The 18,337-nt window shown below is 44.7% G+C and overlaps 1 protein-coding gene across 1 annotated transcript in view; it reads right to left on the reverse strand.

Moving 5' to 3' along the window:
* Positions 1-268: 268 nt before the first annotated feature.
* LOC147442257 (cytochrome c oxidase subunit 5b-1, mitochondrial-like) overlaps positions 269-18,337 on the reverse strand; it is a 42,753-nt gene continuing 24,684 nt past the window's right edge. The window contains exons 5-7 of the mRNA XM_086528487.1: positions 1,213-1,279; positions 1,055-1,134; positions 269-476 (exon numbers count right to left, since the gene is read on the reverse strand). Of these exons, the coding sequence (XP_086384613.1) occupies positions 426-476; positions 1,055-1,134; positions 1,213-1,279 (198 nt within the window). The 3' untranslated portion in view covers positions 269-425. The remainder of the gene's footprint in view (positions 477-1,054; positions 1,135-1,212; positions 1,280-18,337) is intronic.

Genomic DNA, 18,337 nt, shown 5'->3' on the forward strand with positions numbered 1-18,337 from the left:
ACCATACCTTCTGATCTTCATCACGAAGATCATTCTTGTACATCCAACTGGTTGTCTTTAGGAGGTTACCCTCCAAGGAAGATAAAAATAAATGGAGCACTGGATTTGGATTGTACTTTGAGTATCAAGCCTGCATGTAGTGATTCAACAAGTGGCCGAAACAGTGATTATTGGTGACGCGCTAAAGTACTAAACCAGCATAGGGTGCCACACCATGTCCATGACATTCTGAAAGAGTAAGACTTTGTAGCATGTAAAATGAAGTGTAGAAGGTAAAAAGGAATTTGCAATTCAAAATTCAGTGTAGGGTAACGACAAAAAGGTGTCAGAACTTCGTAACTCAAGCATTTATTCCGCTCCCGGTACACTAATGTAAGCTTCACAGCTGAGAAAATTTGCAGAACTGTGGTTGATGTCATATCGAGCTAATGATGATGATGGCCCCCAGGAGGCCCACCAGGTCCGACCACCTCGAGCTGCATAGTTCAGAAGGTGTTAAATAGATCAAATTTTCTGTTGAACATTCATATTAAAGACCGTAACGATTAACTTGTCAGAAAGACCAAAAACAAAAAAACAAATTCTTTTGGATGACTAGAGTAATTATGTATGCTAAAAGCAGCTATTCAACAATAAGGAAACAATACAATCCTCTTTAACTAACTGGAAAGTAGACAAACACAATCTTCTGAAATAGAAAATGCCACTAGTAAACCGCAGCTCTAAGATCACCAAATCCAGCTTCAGTTGTATTGACCATATGAACCCTAAGACTCACTCTGATGTGTTGATGGCTAGTAATTGTAGACAGGAAGTTGCTGCTAAATAACATAACCCCAATCAGCTATGAGCTAAAGCATTACCAAACGAAAACAATATCCAGAACATATCAGCACCCGCCTCTTTAAAAAGAACAGAAACCACAACGATACAGCGCTATTACATCAATGCCAATGACAGAGACAAACTTGAAAACCTTGCTTGAAATCTTTCCTAGCACCGGCAGATTGATTCTCTTTAACTAGGATAAAGCATTCTTTGTAGTATGACTTACCTGGAAAATTTGAGTGCACACCGTGCACTCGTACAATTCCCCTTTCTTCAGCTTGAACCAGACAACATCATGCTCATCCTCTGGACCAGAACAGGTCAAGCAATAAGCAAGTTGCCTTTTTAATACGAGGTTCCACAAATCACAGTGAGGGTACATACCACCTACGCCTCCGGAGCAACCCACAATCCGCTCATCGTAACGCGACTGAATAATGGCTGGGTGTTCCTGTTAGCATATTTAAAGCTTTTAAATCATGGACCGTTGCTGCATAGAAAATTACATTTGACACAGGTAGCCAGTAACAAAAGCTTTGTTTTCAGAGAAGCATCCAAAAATAAGCACTTTGTAATCCACTGCATTAAATTCTCTTCTCAGTATGAAGATCATTCCACGATATCCAATAAAGACTGGCACTGTCAGTACAAGTATACAAGCCTAATAACAATAAGAGCATTATCAACAAGATTGATATCCCAAAAGAAGACAATCATCACAAAAGATAGTAATAAAATAAGTCATATCCTGGTAAACGATAATTAGATAAAATTACCCTCACGACATTACAAAAACTCCATAACTAGCTGAGTGAAAGTTAGACCACTTGAGAATTTTATGTGCTGTACTGGCAAATACTGGCTAAAAACAAACTCTGCAAAAGAACAAAAGGTTTCCATGGTTTTTGGGTGCATGGGTCACAAAACTCATGAGCATGTCTTACTTTTAGGCACCCAAGTTGAGGTCATATGAAAAACCATCAGGGTCTAGAGCCCATCCCAGGCTAACACACGCTCACACATCTTGGAGATGATCTGGCTTACACCCCCTCATACATCCTGGACAAAAACTCTATTCAATGGACCTCAGAAAACAAAAGACCATCACAAACCCGGATAGCATCTATTCCTCTCCCTGAAAGCAAGGTTGCTCCAGACATCCTCCCCAAAAGCTCACAATCCACAATCCACGTGTAAGATTTCCAAGGCTGGCTTATTATTCCTAACAAAAGCATGAATCTCCATCCTGATAGGCAGCCACTAAGTTACCAACTCAAAGAGCAAGCAAGCTTTCAATGCCATGAAAAATCTGGGATGGGATTTAGAGTTAGGATGGGAGGTTCCATCGAGGAGTTGGGCTTTTACGGCCACAAGGGGTGCCTTTGGTGGAATTTGCCTACAATAACACGGTTCACTCTTCGACAGAGAAAGCGCAATTTGAGATAATTGAAGGCGCTCGGAAGGTTCCTCCCTTTCTTAGCACCAAAGACAAGATTTTTGAAGCGGACCGATACACGAGGGACTTGGACACTGCTGTTGCCAAGGTCCGCAAGGCTCTAGAGAAGTCTCAAGAACGACACAAGAAGGCAGTCAATCGACATCGATGCAACCTCAAATTAAAGGAAGACGATTGGGTGCTCTTACGTTTTGAAAAGCCACGCCTAAGGAAACGGAAGGGAAAGAAGCGGCTTTTTCCAAAGCTTAGCATGAGGTATTATGGCCCTTTCCAGATTAAAGAAATATACCTAGATGAATCCAGGATAAGCCCAGATTCACCCTTAAAGGAAAGTGCAAGGTATAGACCCATGGTAGTCACCCACAAGACAATATAACCATCAGCTCCATCATGCATAGTATTGACTAAATACCACGACATCCCCACTAACGTCGTCAGTGCCCAATAGTGGGTGTAGAACTAGGTACTAACATATGCTCACAAACACAACACATACCACACGCACGCACACATGAGCATACATCAACACAAAGTTCAGCGTACTAAGTTGACGTCTCCTTTTGACTCAAGTTGCTAGATACTCGGAAGATTCACGATGCATTCCATGTGAGTCGCTTGAAATCTTTTAAAGGTGAGGTGCCAGTTGATGGAGAGCCTGATGAGCAACCCGAAGTGGAAGAGAGCAAGGAGATTCTAGTTCCTAAATAGATTTTGGCACACAAGGAAAGAAAAGTGAAAGGTAAAGTGATTCGGCGGTTCTTAGTTAAATTCAAGAACTATCCGGCATTGGATAGGAAGTGAATGGAGGAGGACCTAGCAGATACTCCTCAGATTTTGGAACTTTACCTTGAGGCATTCGGTTTAGTTGCATCTACTCCAAGAGATCCCGCAGATCAACACGGTTGAATCTGGTGCAGAGGGATTGCACTAGAGGGGAGTCACTCCGCTCTTTTGTCACAGATTACCTGGATTGAATAGAGTCACTGATACCCCTTTGGGTTTCACGGATACTGCTATGCTGACAATATTCTGTTGTATGACTTTATGACATGGAATTCCCGAAATTGAACCTGAATGATTTATACTCTCTCATGTGACTTGTTTGAGTGCAGGAACTGAAAGACGAAATGACTGCAACATTTCGGTCTTAAAAATCTCTATAGACATGATTGCAATAAGGATTAGTTAATCCGAAATCAGTGAGGTTTGGGATGGATCTAGATGTGGTTACTAAATACGTTGCTGGCAATCATGGTCTGGGATTTGGAATGAAATTTTTTTCTGTGATTGATTTGTCACGCGATGTATTGTGATGTCATGTGAAGTGATGTGACTATCATCTTTGTACAAGTGCTAGATGTGTCGTGACTAGTGCATCGGTACTCAGAGTCAGTGTCTGCTTGAATTGGTTTATGGCCTCTATCTGTTTTGCACGCGTAATCGAGGGCGATTACGAGTCTTTCAAGAGGTGGGTATGTCACAAAATGGTCACGTGGCAGGCAAAGTATGGATGCTGACGGGAGACTGTACGGATGCTGACGTGGCAAGCCGCACGAATCCCATAAATCGCGTTGACAAGCTGACGTGGCACAACGTACGAATTTTTCGCTTTGTGCATTGACATGCTGACGTGGCCTGCTATACAGAATTTGCCTTGGCTGCTTTTACTGGCATATTTTGAGCCAGTTGCTTTTGGGGCAATTTGCTTGTAAGTTTCACTGCTTTTGGGGGCTCTGCTTTTAGCATCCCTTTGTAAGAATAAAAAGGGTCCAAGGGCCTCACTTCTCAAGGCATCTGGACGCAGAGTTTGAGAGCTAAGGACTTACGGGAGTTGTACTTTGCTCAAAGATTAATACAAAAAGAAATACCGAAAAAGGCACCAATCTTTGGGGCCAATCTCTCTTGGCACGCGTCGACTCAATTGAACTATGAAGTGTTCTAAGTGAATCTCTCTCTTGTGTTGCGAGAGATTCTAGACTAGGGGTGCCCAAGTCTGTTACACCGATAAACGGTCTCAATAGATCATTCATCGTCTGTTGAAACGTAGCATGAGCATTTGTCAATTGAGGAGGCAAGACCAAAAATTCATAGTGACCATAGCACATATGGAAACCGGTTTTCGTCCTCTTCGATTATACTAATCCGATAGGTTGCTCGAAAAAGGCTGACTACTAGTCGCCCCTACTCCTCTCAAAGGCAACAAGCCAAGAGGTAGATTGTTAGGAAAAACATCCTTGAAATCAGTCATGATTTCTTGGATAAAGGTAGACTCGTAAGAATCCTGAAGTTCAACAGGAGAACATGAAACATTTTTACAAAATTCGATGAGAGAGGTACCAAGCACTAATGAATCAAACCATGCAGATGGTATACACTGATAAAAGCCCACATCACAAGACTTTGTATCCTTGAGCATTTCCAAAGCAATGATAATTGGAATTGCAAACTCATTATTTAGAGGGATCTGATTACAAATTGAAACAGACACATGAGACATGTCCTCTTTAACAAAAACAAGAGAGTGATGTATATAGTCCATACACAATGTATCTTGTTTATCAAAAAACCATGGAATTCCTAAGATAATATCCGCTCTAGCCAGACGCATAATGTGGAAATCCAAGTTCTCTTCGTAATCAGCTAACTCGAGCATCAAGGTAGGAGCCATCTAATTCCATACATCCGTATCTTCGCCACAAGCCATCTTCACGCGATACTCATGATCACTATACCGCGTCTGTAGGCACAATTTTTGTACCAATTTTGCATCCACAAAATTATGTGATGCTTCCATTATCAAGGAGTACGGTCACATCATGACCATTGAGAAGATCGTGCTTATCAAACAATTATTGCATGAACTATGTGCTAAGAGATGGATTTCATCTTGAATAAAATCAAAGTTACTTGAGATCTCGTGAATTTGAACCGAAGAGCGTCCTTGCAAATTCTTAGTCTCCTTCTTGGGGCACTTAATTTGGTGGCCCGTCTGGTCACAACCAAAGGAACCTCCCTTTTTCACTGCATCAGCAATGATAGCATTCCTGACTTTCTTCTTCTCTTGAGCACCACAAGAGGTGGTGTCGAAGCACAGTCTCGACGGCGATTTAAACAATTGCTGGAATTGGGACTGCTTTCTCTAAGTGCCCTCAAGGAGAGGGTAGCGGGATATTCCATTCGAGATGGCTACTTGATGAGGAAAACCATGTTGTACGTTACACAGCCGTTGAGGGAAAAGGTTATGACCGAATGCCACTGTCCACCTTTTACGGTTCACCGCGGCATTGCTGGTAGAGAGATACTTCTTTTGGCCGAGACTCAAGAAAGATGTGGAAGAGTTTGTGCGCAATTGCTTGGTATGCCAGAAGGTCAAGTTTGACAGGCATAAAGCACAAGGATTGTTACAGCCTTTGCCCATACCCACCCGCCCCTGGGAAAGTATTGCAATGGATTCCATTTTTGATCTCCCGAGAACACAGAGTGGTCATAATGGAATCTGGACTGTTATTGACAGATTTAGCAAGCAGGCTCATTTCATTCCAGTGAAGAAGACAGTCAAGCCGGATCACTTAGGGAGACTGTTTGTGGCCCAGATCTTCCGATTACATGGCATGCCTGAAACGATCATCTTCGACAGGGACCCCAGATTTACGAGTTTGTTTTGGAAGGCAATTTGGGAGAACATTGGCACGCGGTTGCAATTCTCGTCATCTTTCCACCCGCAGATTGATGGGCAATCTGAGATTGCCAATTCAGTGGTTTTAGATTTATTGAAGTCTTATATCTGGGATCAGAAGACTCAATGGGAAAAGTATCTACCTTTGGTGGAATTTGCCTACAATAACACGATACACTCTTCGACGGGGAAGGCGCCATTTGAGATTGTTGAAGGTGCTACGAAGGTTCCACCCTTCCTAAGCACGAAAGATAAGATTTTTGAAGCGGATGAGTATACGCGCGACTTAGACACGGCTTTGCCAAGGTCCGCAAGGCTTTGCAGAAATCTCACGAACGACAAAAAAAGACAGTGAATCGCCATCGTCGTGATTTGAAATTGAAGGAGGATGATTGGGTGCTCTTATGTTTTGAGAAGGCACGCCTGAGAAAGAAAAAGGGAAAGGAGAGGCTTTTTCCAAAGCTTAGTATGCGATACTACGGACCTTTCCAGATCTCTAAAAAGATCAATGATGTCTCCTTCCGACTGAAACTGCATGACACTTGATTCACAATGCATTTCATGTGAGTCTCCTGAAACCTTTTAAAGGTGATGTGCCTGAAGATGGGGAGCCCGATGAGCAACCCGAAGTGGAGGAAAACGAGGAGATCCTTGTTCCTGAACAAATTTTGGCACATAAGGACACAAAGAATAAAGGTAAAGTCTGAAGGCGGTTCTTGGTTAAATTCAAGAACTATCTTGTATTGGATGCGAAGTGGATGGAGAAGGAGGACCTAGCAGATACTCCTCAGATTCTGAAACTTTACCTCGAAGCTTTTGGTTTAGCATAGTCTATTCCAAATGGAACCCAGAATTCAGCTTGGCCGGAGATATGGTGCATTGGGATGCACAAGAGGGGAGTTACTCCGCTCCTTTGTCAACAGATGCCTTGATTTTTGTATACTAGAGTCACTGATGTCTCTTTGAGCTTCAGGATACTGAGAGTTGACAGTATTCTGTTGTATGACTTTATGAAATGGAATTCCAAAATATGAAACTTATGTGTTCTTGACTTGTTTCCAAGTGCAGGAACTGATAGACGAAATGACTGCAGCATTTTGGTCTAATTGATCTCGAATAGACATGGTTGCAATAGGGGTTAGTCAATCGGACATCAATGAGGTCCTGACTGGATCTATATGCGATTGCTAGCTACATTGCCGATAAATCATGGTCTAAGATCCGAATGAATGTTGAATGTCATTTGAATGTCATGTGATGTCGAGTTGATGTGACTGTCGATTGGTACATGTGCTAGATGTGTGTTCCTAGTACGTAGATACTAACAGTCAGCGTCTGCTAAGACGATTAATGGCCTCTGTCTGTTTTGCAGGCGTAATCGAGGGCGATTACAATGCTTTCAAGAGGGGGGTATGTCGCAAAGTGATGACGTGGCTGCCCGCTCTGCTGAAACCCTAACCCTAAAAATCTGAAACCCTAATCTCGCAGAAACCCTAACCCTAATTTTGGCATGGCTGAAATAATGCTGCCATGGCAGAAACTGACGTGGCTGGTCGTACAATGACACGTGGCAGCAATACGGAACCTCCGTGAATTGCGGCGGGGATCGCGGAAGCAAAAGCTACGGCGGAAATGCTTTTTGGCATTACTTTTTCTACGCAATTGATGAGAGAGAGAGAGAGAGAGAGAGAGAGAGAGAGAGAGAGAGAGAGAGAGAGAGAGAACCCCTTTTGCTTTATTTAGGCAAAGGGTTGAGAGAGAGGGGAAAAAGCCCTTCTACTTTATTTTCCAAAGCTTTTAAAAATCTCAACTTTTGGGGCTCTGCTTTTGGCATCCCTTGTATTCTTTAAATAAGTGGGTAGGCCACTGACAACTCAGAGCATCTGGATGCAGAGTCTAAGTGTGAGCGCCTGCCCGCACTCTTGTACTTTGAACTCAGATTAATACAAAAAGAAATACCGAAAGGGGCGTCAGTCTATGGGGCCAATATCTCTAGGCACGAACTCCGTCGGGCCAGTGTTGAATCAATTATGAATTGTTTTGAAGTGGTTATTTGGTGCTGTCGTGGTAGATGCTTGACTTGGAGTGTCCAAGTCTGTTACATTCCACCCTTCTTAAGCACGAAAGATAAGATTTTTGAAGCCGACCAGTACACACGGGACTTGGGACACTGCTTTTGCCAAGGTCCGGGAGGCTTTAGAGAAAACTCAGGAAAGACACAGAAAGACAACAGACCGTCATCATCGCGATTTGAAATTAAAGGAGAACGATAGGGTGCTCTTATGTTTTGAGAAGGCACGCCTGCGAAAGAAAAAGGGAAAGGATCGGCTTTTTCCAAAGCTTAGCATGAGATACTATCGACCTTTCCAGATAAAAGTAAAGATAAATGATGTCTCCTTTACACTGAAGCTGCCCGATACTTGGAGGATTCACAATGCTTTTCATATGAGTCTCCTAAAGCCTTTTAAAGACGATGTGCCTGATGATGGGGAGCCAGATGAGCAACCCGAAGTGGAGGAAAACGAGGAGATACTCGTTCCAGAACAGATATTCGCACATAAAGATAGAAAGATTAAAGGTAAAGCGATAAGACGGTTCTTGGTTAAATTCAAGAACTATCCCACATTGGATGCGAAGTGGATGGAGGAGGAGGACCTAGCAGATACTCCTCATATTGTGAACCTTTACATTGAAGCATTCGGTTTAGCATAGTCTACTCCGATAGAACCCCGATTTCAGCATGGGCGAATCTAGTGCAGTGGATATGCACAAGAGGGGAGTCACTCCACTCCTTTGTCGACAGATTGCCCCGATACTTTGATTTGATATAGAGTCACTAATGTCCCTTTGGGTTTCAAGGATATGCTGAGCTGACAGTATTCTGATGTATGGCTTTATGAACTGAAATTCTCGATAATGAAAATGATACTGATTGATTTATACTAGACTTGTTTGAGTGCAGGAAATGATAGACGAAATGACTGCAACATTTCGCTCTCATAAATCTCTATACACATGATTGCAACAAGGATTAGTCAATCGGACATCTGGCACGTCTCGACTGGATCTAGATGCAATTGCTAAGTACGTTGCGGATTAATCATGGCTTGAGATTGGAATAATTGTTGAATGTGATTTGTCATGTGATGTCAAGCATAGTTACTAGGGAACGTGGCTTGGGGGCCTTGGAACACTGGAACGGCGTTCCGACCGGCTGAAAATGCATGGAACGTCCCGGAACGGACGGACATTCCGGATGACTGGCTGTGACCGGAACAATCGAGCAAGAACGATCGGAACGGACCGGAACGGTCTCCAACTCCAACGGCCATAAACGAGCAGTGATCAAACAGCTATCTGAGGCAACCAACGGCCAAAAACGGGCAAGGACAGCGAGCAAGAAGGTTATATATTGCCCCCTCTTCCCCCCATTCCTTCACAAATGCATCAAGGTCAAGGCCCTCTCTCCCTTGCTCTCAACTCTCAAGCCATAGTCGAGCCTCACTGCTCAAGCTCTCAACCTCTCTCTTTTGGGCTAACCCTCAAGGCTCAAGCTCTCTCCCCTCGGTCTCAACTTTCAAGAGGTGAAGCCTCTCTCTCAAGCTCTCACGAAGTCAAGCCTCTCTCTCAAGCCCTCTCTCAAGCTCTCTCAAACTCTCGAAAGATCAAGCTCTCTCTCTTTCACGGATAATCCATGGCCTCTTCTTCTCGTACAACCCCCTCCGTTCATGCGGGCAACACTCAAAAGGCGAAGGAAGGTCGTGGTGGGATGAAGTGACCTCGGAGGGCACCTTGTCGGCAGCGGGAGGTTCTCGTGCATGGGCATGCAAGCTATGCTCTTACACGTGGAAAGGGGAGCATGACAAAGTGAGGGCACACTTTTTTGAGTGCCAGGACATGAGGTGAGATTTTGCACCAAATAACCATCGAGAAGAGATCTATCCATGGCCTCGTCGCATACTCGAGTGGAGAGATGTACTTTGTGCACTCTCATGATACCACCGAGTGGCAAGTCCACCGATGTCTTCTCTACAGAGTGGACAACGTCCATAGAAACAATCGGTGAGCAGCACATGGTGGCCTTTGTCACAGATGGGGAGGCATCAAGCAACAGCAGCTATTATAGATGGGCCACTATCCGCATGTGACAGTGTGCTTTTGCATGGCACACTGCTTAAACAACCTTCTAAAAGACATCGGCAAGCTAGACTGGATCGCTCCAGTCATTGCTGATGCAGTGAAGATTGTTACTTTCATCAACAATCACAACTTGGTTCGGAGTGTGTACCTCAAGAGGTCGGGCGACAAAGTGCTTCTAAAGTATTCAGACACCCGCTTCGCATTCAACTTTCTTCCTGTGCGCAGGCTGTCTGAATGTCAAAATGCGGTCCGGCAGGTCTTCATCAATGATGAGTTCACCACCTTCCCCATGCAAAGACAGTTGCAGGGATTTTGTGCAAGGATAAGGCAGAGGATCTTGAGTTCTGGAAAGAGCTGAAACCGGCCCGTAGGGCGGTAGGCGTTGGCTTTCACCCGAAATTCTTTACTTTAGACACACACACAGAGCACTTTGCAAAGAGAACCTGCGACGGGAATTAACACTTGATTACACACAGCTCGAAAGCTAGAATGCTCCGAGCAGACACCGACAACCTGTAGGCCCCAAAATTGGCGCCCCTTTCGGTATTTCTTTATTCTTTAGGAGGGTAAATTACAAGGTAAGGTCTTGGGAATCCTTCACGTGTATCCACCTAGATACCATTTGATTTGGACAAATTTCCGCAGCATAACAACCCCAAAACTTGCGCAAAACCAATTCCCCTGCTAGAACTCACTTGCACTGGCGTACACCCTCTGATTCCTGCCCAAAACAGTAAATTCAGCACGCTGTATTTACTGGTTTTTGCCCTGTTTTCAGCCCCAAACAGTCCCCTTACTGTCCTCTGCCAATGGGGCACGATTCCCCAAGTGTCCTGGCGTCCGTATGGCTGAAAAACAGTCAAATTACAGCGCATACACAGCGCTGATTTTGCACCTGTATGGTGAGGTTATGACCCTCACCACTGCCTGCTTTGGAGTAGCAGCTAGCTACCCCTGTTCCTGCTCAAGGAGGCTCTTGCCTCAGCACGAAAGTATGAACCCACACAGTTGTACATCAGTCAAATGAGGAGCCCTCTTGTGGGGCATCACATAGCTGCACGTAGGGGAGAGAGAGAGCAGAGTGTAACGTGCAGGGCATCACTCCTGGCACCACACTGTACATGAGAGGGAAAGGAAGCACTCCATAGCTCTTAACCTGTGACAGACTGCATAATGAGGCCTTCCCAGCTTAAAAATTCAGCGCCCATTTTTCTGGAAGAGGCAAGTGCATGAAAATGTGACACTTGGCGCATTTACAAGCATTTTCCCGTTTCGGGTTCGCCGCTTAAAAATATCCCAACCGACGCGTCAGTTGACTTCGCGGCAAAGTTATAAACTGTTTCCCTAGTCATACCGGAGGTAATGACGCGAACACATTTCACAGCCCAAAATAGGAGTTCCCTAAATTTTAGGAGATGCTTCCGTTGGGCTCCCACTGGTCTTCTGACCATCTATCCTCATTGGGACCGCATCCAAAAGTGCAATGTGGCCCAACTGTCGTATACTTTTTGTTGGTAGTCCCAGCTTGACTTTACGCCTTAATTGAGTTCACTTCCTAGTATCCACCAACTTGCTAAGTGCGACGGGGGGACCTATATGATCTTGCTCTGAGCCTAGACATCCTCTTACCATACGAATTCCAGTGCAGACCACTTCCTGTCTGCGGGTGAATGTACCGTTCACATTGGCCATACAATGTCCGACCATTTGCTACTTCAAAAAGAGGGTCTCAAAACAAATAAAATAAACCCCATTGGAAAGAAACCAACAACCAAGGTTAGCAGTTGCCACATCTCTGTGACATGGTTAATAACTGCCACGTCCTCGTGACATACCTCCCTCTTGAAATCGCAAACGTCCTCGATTGCATACCATAAATACACGCCACTGATGATCTTGTGCTATTAACACTCTTTTATCATCACATGTATCCGCAAGAAAGGTCGTAACATACATAGATACAAATGACTTAATGAGGCCTTCATACTTTTGCCATTTCCATCTATGGCACTGAATTCATATGTACATTTGATGTACTAGCTCTATCATTACCCCTCCTTTGCACACGTTGGGTTGGGGCATAAGTAGGCTGTAACTCAAAAGCTTCAAGGTAAAGCTGCAATACATTTGATGACTCTGACAGTTCATGCTCTTCCATCCACTTTGCATCCATAGGCGAATAGTTCTTGAACTTCACCAAATAGCGTCTTGCAACTTGTCCTTTAACTTTTCTGTCCTTATGTGCCAAAACTTGCTCAGGTACCAGGATCTCATCAAGTTCCTCAACTTCTGGCTGATCCTCAACTGGCATATCTTCTGGCACATCACCCACGAAGGGTCTTAGAAGACTCACGTGAAACGCATTATGAATCTTCCATGCATCAGGTAATTTCAGCCTATAAGCCACATGGCTGATCTTGTCAAGCACTTGAAAAGGCCCATGGTAACGCATGCTGAGCTTAGGAAACAGCCGTTCCTTGCCCTTCATCTTCTTTAATCTTGCCTTTTCGAACCTTAACAGAACCCAATCACCAGGTGATAGTAGCAATTCACGACGGTGACGATCAGTAGCCTTTTTCTGCTTTGCCTGAGTCTTTTCCAAGGCAACTTTAATCTTCTTATACATCTCATCCATGTTCTCACCATATCGATCTGCCTCAAAGATCTTGTCCTTTGTATGCAAAATGGGAGGAACCTTTTTGCTGCCTTCAACAATCTCAAAAGGTGCTTTGCCAGTAGACGAATGCACCGTATTATTGTACGCATACTCAAGCATAGGCAAATACTGTTCCCACTTGCCTTATTATCTGACACATAGCATTTCAACAGATCTAAGACAGTAGAATTAGCCTCTTCTGACTGTCCATCAGTTTGTGGATGAAACGAAGACGAAAACTTGAGCGTAGTGCCCATGTTCTCAAACAATCCTCTCCAGAACAAACTGGTCATGAGAGGATCACGATCACTGATAATCGATTGTGGCATACCATGGTACTTAAACACATTGTACATGAACGAGCGTGCCATCTGATCAGATTTTATCTTCTTCCTGACAGGGATAAAATGGGCCTACTTGCTGAACCTGCAGATAATGGTCCATATACCATCATTCCTTGTTGGCGTCCTTGGAAGATCAATCAAAGATAAAGTCCATAGCAATGCTTTCCCATGGCTTATCCGGAATCGGCAGTGGTTGTAACAACCCTGGTGCCTTTTGCTTGTCAAACTTGACCTTTTGGCAAACTATGCATGCTCGCACAAAGGCATCCACATCTCTCCTCAAGGTAGGCCAATAGAAGAATGTCTCTACCGCCTTAACCGTTGCATCAATGCCACGATGCCCTGCATACGGTGGGACGTGACTCTCTTCCATGACCTTATGTTGCAGTGGCCTAGTGACACAAAGTCTGCCATGCATCATCATAAAACCATCTCTGAGGAGGTAGTGCTCGTGATGTTGCCCCGCTTGTAACTGTTCAAAGATCCTTGCAAAATCTTCATCAGCAGTATACTGTTCCTTCATATCATCTAACTCATGATGATAAGGAATTGACACAGCTGAAATTTGTGGCTTTCTTGATAACGCATCAGCCACAACATTCTTCTTGCCTTCCACATGCATAATCTGGAAGTGGAACATGGAAAGAATGTTTGCCCATCGCATATGCTTTTCGGATAACTTTGACTCTGTCAAGAAGTATCGCAAGGTCTGATGATCTGTTTGGACAACAAAATCAGCACCTAAGAGGTAGTGCTTCCAGTTAGAAAGCGCATGAATCACGGCCAAGAGCTCTTTCTCATAGACTTGCATAGTCCTCTCTGGCCCTTGCAAAATTCGGCTTTCATAAGCTACTACCCGTCCATCTTGCATTAGCACTGCTCCGATGCTACTGCCACACGCGTCACACTGGACCACAAATGACTTCCTGAGGTCTGGCAAAACAATAACTGGATCTGAAGTCAACTTTTCCTTTAAGAGACTAAAAGCTGAAATCTCTTTTTGGGTCCATCTGAAAGTGACCTCTTTCTTTTGCAATGCGTGAAGAGGCGATGCTATCTCTGCAAAATTTCTGATAAACCTTCTATAGTAAGAACACAATCCCAAGAAGCTTCTGACATCGTGCACAATCTTTAAGTCTGGCCATGTCTTGATAGCTTCGACCTTTGCGGGATCCATTCTAACACCATCCTTTGAGACTATGTGGCCCAGAAAGTGGATCTCTTCGAGGAAGAATTCACTTTTCTTAGGATTGACAAGTAACCTGTGACTGCACAGCTCTTCAAACACAATGGTCAAGTGACGCCTATGCTCTTCATTCTTCGAATACACTATCATGTCATCGAAGAACGTTCCAACAAATTGTTGATGCGAGCGGAAAATCCGGTCCATCATTCTGTTGAACGTGGCAGGAGCATTTGCTAGCCCAAACGGCATCACTAGAAACTCATAAAGACCAAATGTCGTTCTAAACGCAGTCTTGTGCACATCCTCTGGCCTTATACGAATCTGATGGTACCCACTCTTAAGGTCTATCCTGTTGAAAATTGCAGCACCCTCTAAACGATCAAGAATATCATCAATTCTAGGAATAGGGAACCTATTCTTGATGGTATTCTTATTCAACGCACGGTAATCAATACACATGCGCCATGAGCCATCCTTCTTCTGCACTAGGAGCACTGGGGAGCAAAAGGGTGAAGAACTAGGCTGAATCAACCCCTTCTCTAATAACTCCTCAACCTGGCCCATAATCTCTTTCTGCTGCGCCGCACTAACCCTGTAGGGAGGTCTATTTGGTGGGCTACGCCCTGGCACCAAATCTATCCGATGGTCCTCAGGTCTCTCTAGCGACAATTGCGACGGTAATGAATCAGAAAAACAGTCACTAAACTTTTGCAAAAATGCTGACCTTTCTTTATCTAACACAGATAAATTTGATTGATCACTATCTGAGACATCACGTGCAAAAATCAAGTACACAGAAAGATGATTCTTTATTACATAAGTGATAGCAGAAGCAGATACAATAGGGATTGACTCTCCTATAAGCTGTACATCCAAGATGTGAGTTTTGCCCCTATGCGGTACAGTGATCTTTTTGTTGTAGGCATCCAAGACTCCATGCACTCGGAACATCCACGGGATTCCCAACAAGGCGTCACAACCTTCCAGCGGCATGATGTAAAACTCTTCAGTGTCCACATACGACTGAATATGCAGACGCAGTTTTCCAATGATGGGAGTAACACACTCTGAGTGGCCAGGACATGCCAACCCTGCCTCTGCTGTGTACCCCATCTCTTCAGCTCTGATGCACAGCTTCATAGCTAACTCTGGTGAGATAAAGTTGGCTTTGGTACCTGGATCAAAGAAGATGAGTGCCGTCTGATCCCTAACTTTACCCCATGCCCTACATAACTCACTGGCATCTGTGTTGGGCCTGTCACCCACCATGTCTGGCACTAAACCTGCCATGGGTTTTGGCTTCTTGGCTTTCTGATCTTCTTTATCCTCTGAGTCAGCTGGCCTTTTCCTTTGTGGGCAATTGATAGAAAAGTGACCAGGCTGCTCGCATATGAAGCATTTGTTTTCAGCCATTAGGACCTTCTTTTCCTCGAGCGACTTGCGCACAAAAGGCTTCCTTTTCTGTTTCTTTGCCTGCGCTCCAGAAGTCCCGACTGAATCCTTGTCTTTGGTGGCCTTTCCTGACCCCTGTGACGCATCAGGAGCCGTTTTCACAAAGGGCTTCTTCGCTGAATTTTTCTTTTGCTTCCCTCCTTTGTCACTGCTCGGAAATCCACTGTCCTCTCCTTTCAACAAGGCAAGACCAGTGTTCGCAACTTCGAGAAGCTGAGCAAGGGTAGCCACTCTGTTCTTTGTACAGTAATCGCGAAGCCCTTTAGGCAGCCCACAACAGTACTTCTCTATCTGCTCTGTCAATGGCACAAATCTGTAGGAGGTCACTGAGAGTAACGCTTTACAAAACCTCCTATTGTACTCCAGCAAGCTCTTGCACGAAGCTGAAGTAAGCTGGTGCTAATCTGTCATGACGTCGGCTTCAAATTCATTTGACAGCCAAGCAGATGCAAACATTTGCTTGAAGTAAACCCAAGTGGCGGGTGCCTGTCCTTGCATTAACAATGTCGTCCACCATGTAAGCGCATTGTCCTTTAAGAAAGTGGCAACTTTCCTGACCTTCGAGGCCTCTGTAAAATTCCCTCCTGCATAAGCTGTATCAAACTGCTGGACCACCTTCTTTGTAAGCCTTCGGCTTCTCTAGTGCTCCCAAGTTGTCATACAGAATGGTCTGCAACATGGGCACTGTACTAGGCATGATCGACACGTGTTGGCCATTCACATTTTGCGTCAGAGGTGCGATATCTGGCTGCTGTCCAGAAAAACCAGCCATGCCAAAATGACCATGTGGCACCCCAAATTGGCCCTGGTTGCAGTGGAAACCTTACTGCATGCCGATACTACCATACATGGGGTTTGGCATGATGCCTTGCATACCCCCGAACACTGTTCCTGGCATGTACGGCTGACTTTCAGGCGCATAACCAGCCATACTTTGGAACACTAATCCACCCCCCAAATACCCAGGATGTACCGTGGGTGGTGGAAAAACTGAGTGCATAGCCTGGTATCCAGCTCCCTGTCCATTCAAGACAGCATGCTGGCTCTGAAAGGTGGCGGGCTGAACTGGCATAACCTGTGGAATAGGCGTTCTAGCCACCTGTTCAAGCACGGGAGGAACCTGCTTTGGAGCCCCCGACTCCGCAACATGCGAGTGTTCCCTTTCCTCCTGCGCCACATGAAGTACCTGGGCTTGAGCATCAACAAGCTCCGTACGCGGTGTAGGTTGCCTATTTTGTTGTTGCACTGGTGGCGCTTGCAAGAATTCCATAAACCTCGGATTCTGCACCAGCTGCGAAAAGACATTCACCGCGGCAACTAACTGAGTCTTGAACGCATCATCCTCAAGTTGCCCTGTCATAAAGCCCTGTACTACTGGAGGGACATTCACGTTGACACGAGGTATAGACTGACGTGGCCGTGAGCTCTCGCCAATCTCAAAAACCATAGGAATCTCTTGCCTGTCCTTTCAAGAGGAACCCTCTTCCATAATTCCCTTCCCCTTGTCGGCCATAGTGTAATCCCCGCGTTCCTGCACTCTGTCTTTACCCTAAACAATCCAGGCTCACTCTTTAAGGGAAAAGTGATTGATGTCCCGACAATGGAACCATGACACCGGCCCGTAGGGCGGTAGGCGTTGGCTTTCACCCGAAATTCTTTACTTTAGACACACACACAGAGCACTTTGCAAAGAGAACCTACGACGGGAATTAACACTTGAATACACACAGCTCGAAAGCTAGAATGCTCCGAGCAGACACCGACAACCTGTAGGCCCCAAAACTGGCGCCCCTTTCAGTATTTCTTTATTCTTTAGGAGGGTAAATGTAACAGACTTGGACACTCCAAGTCAAGAATCAACCGCGACAGCACCAAATAACCACTTCAAAACAATTCACAGATCACAATAGATTTACACTGGCCCGGCGGAGTTCCGTGCCTAGAGATATTGGCCCCAAAGACTGACGCCCCTTTCGGTATTTCTTTTTGTATTAATCAATCATCAAAGTACAAGAGAGCGGTTAGGGTTTCACTCTCAGACTCTGCGTCCAGATGCTCTCAGAAGTGAGACCCTCACCACTTATTTAAAGGTTACAAGGGATGCCCAAAAGCAGAGCCCCAAAAGCTTTTAAAATCAAAAGCAGTAGTCCTCTCTCTCTCTCTTTAGAGAGTCTTTTCTCTTTTTATATAAAAAAAAACAAAATTCGAGTCGCTCATCATTTCAAAAAAAAAAAAAAAAAAAGACTCCGCGATTTCCGGAAATCAAGGTTTCTGGCAGGAATTAGGGTTTGCAAGAATTTTAGGGTTTCTGGCAAAAATTAGGGTTTCTGATGTCCGCCACATCATCACTTTGTGACATACCCCCCTCTTGAAAGCATTGTAATCGACCGCGATTACGCCTGCAAAACCGACAAAAGCCATAAACCGTCTTAGCAGACACTGACTATTAGTACCTACGTACTAGGAACACACATCTAGCACATGTACAAAATCGACAGTCACATCACACGACATCACAGGACATCACCAGACATCACAAGACATCACATGACATTCAACATTCATTCGGATCTTAGACCATGATTTATCGGCAATGTAG

The sequence above is a fragment of the Adiantum capillus-veneris genome, chromosome 14 (genome assembly GCF_014529385.1).
Source record: "Adiantum capillus-veneris isolate H3 chromosome 14, ASM1452938v2, whole genome shotgun sequence".
NCBI lineage: Eukaryota > Viridiplantae > Streptophyta > Polypodiopsida > Polypodiales > Pteridaceae > Adiantum > Adiantum capillus-veneris.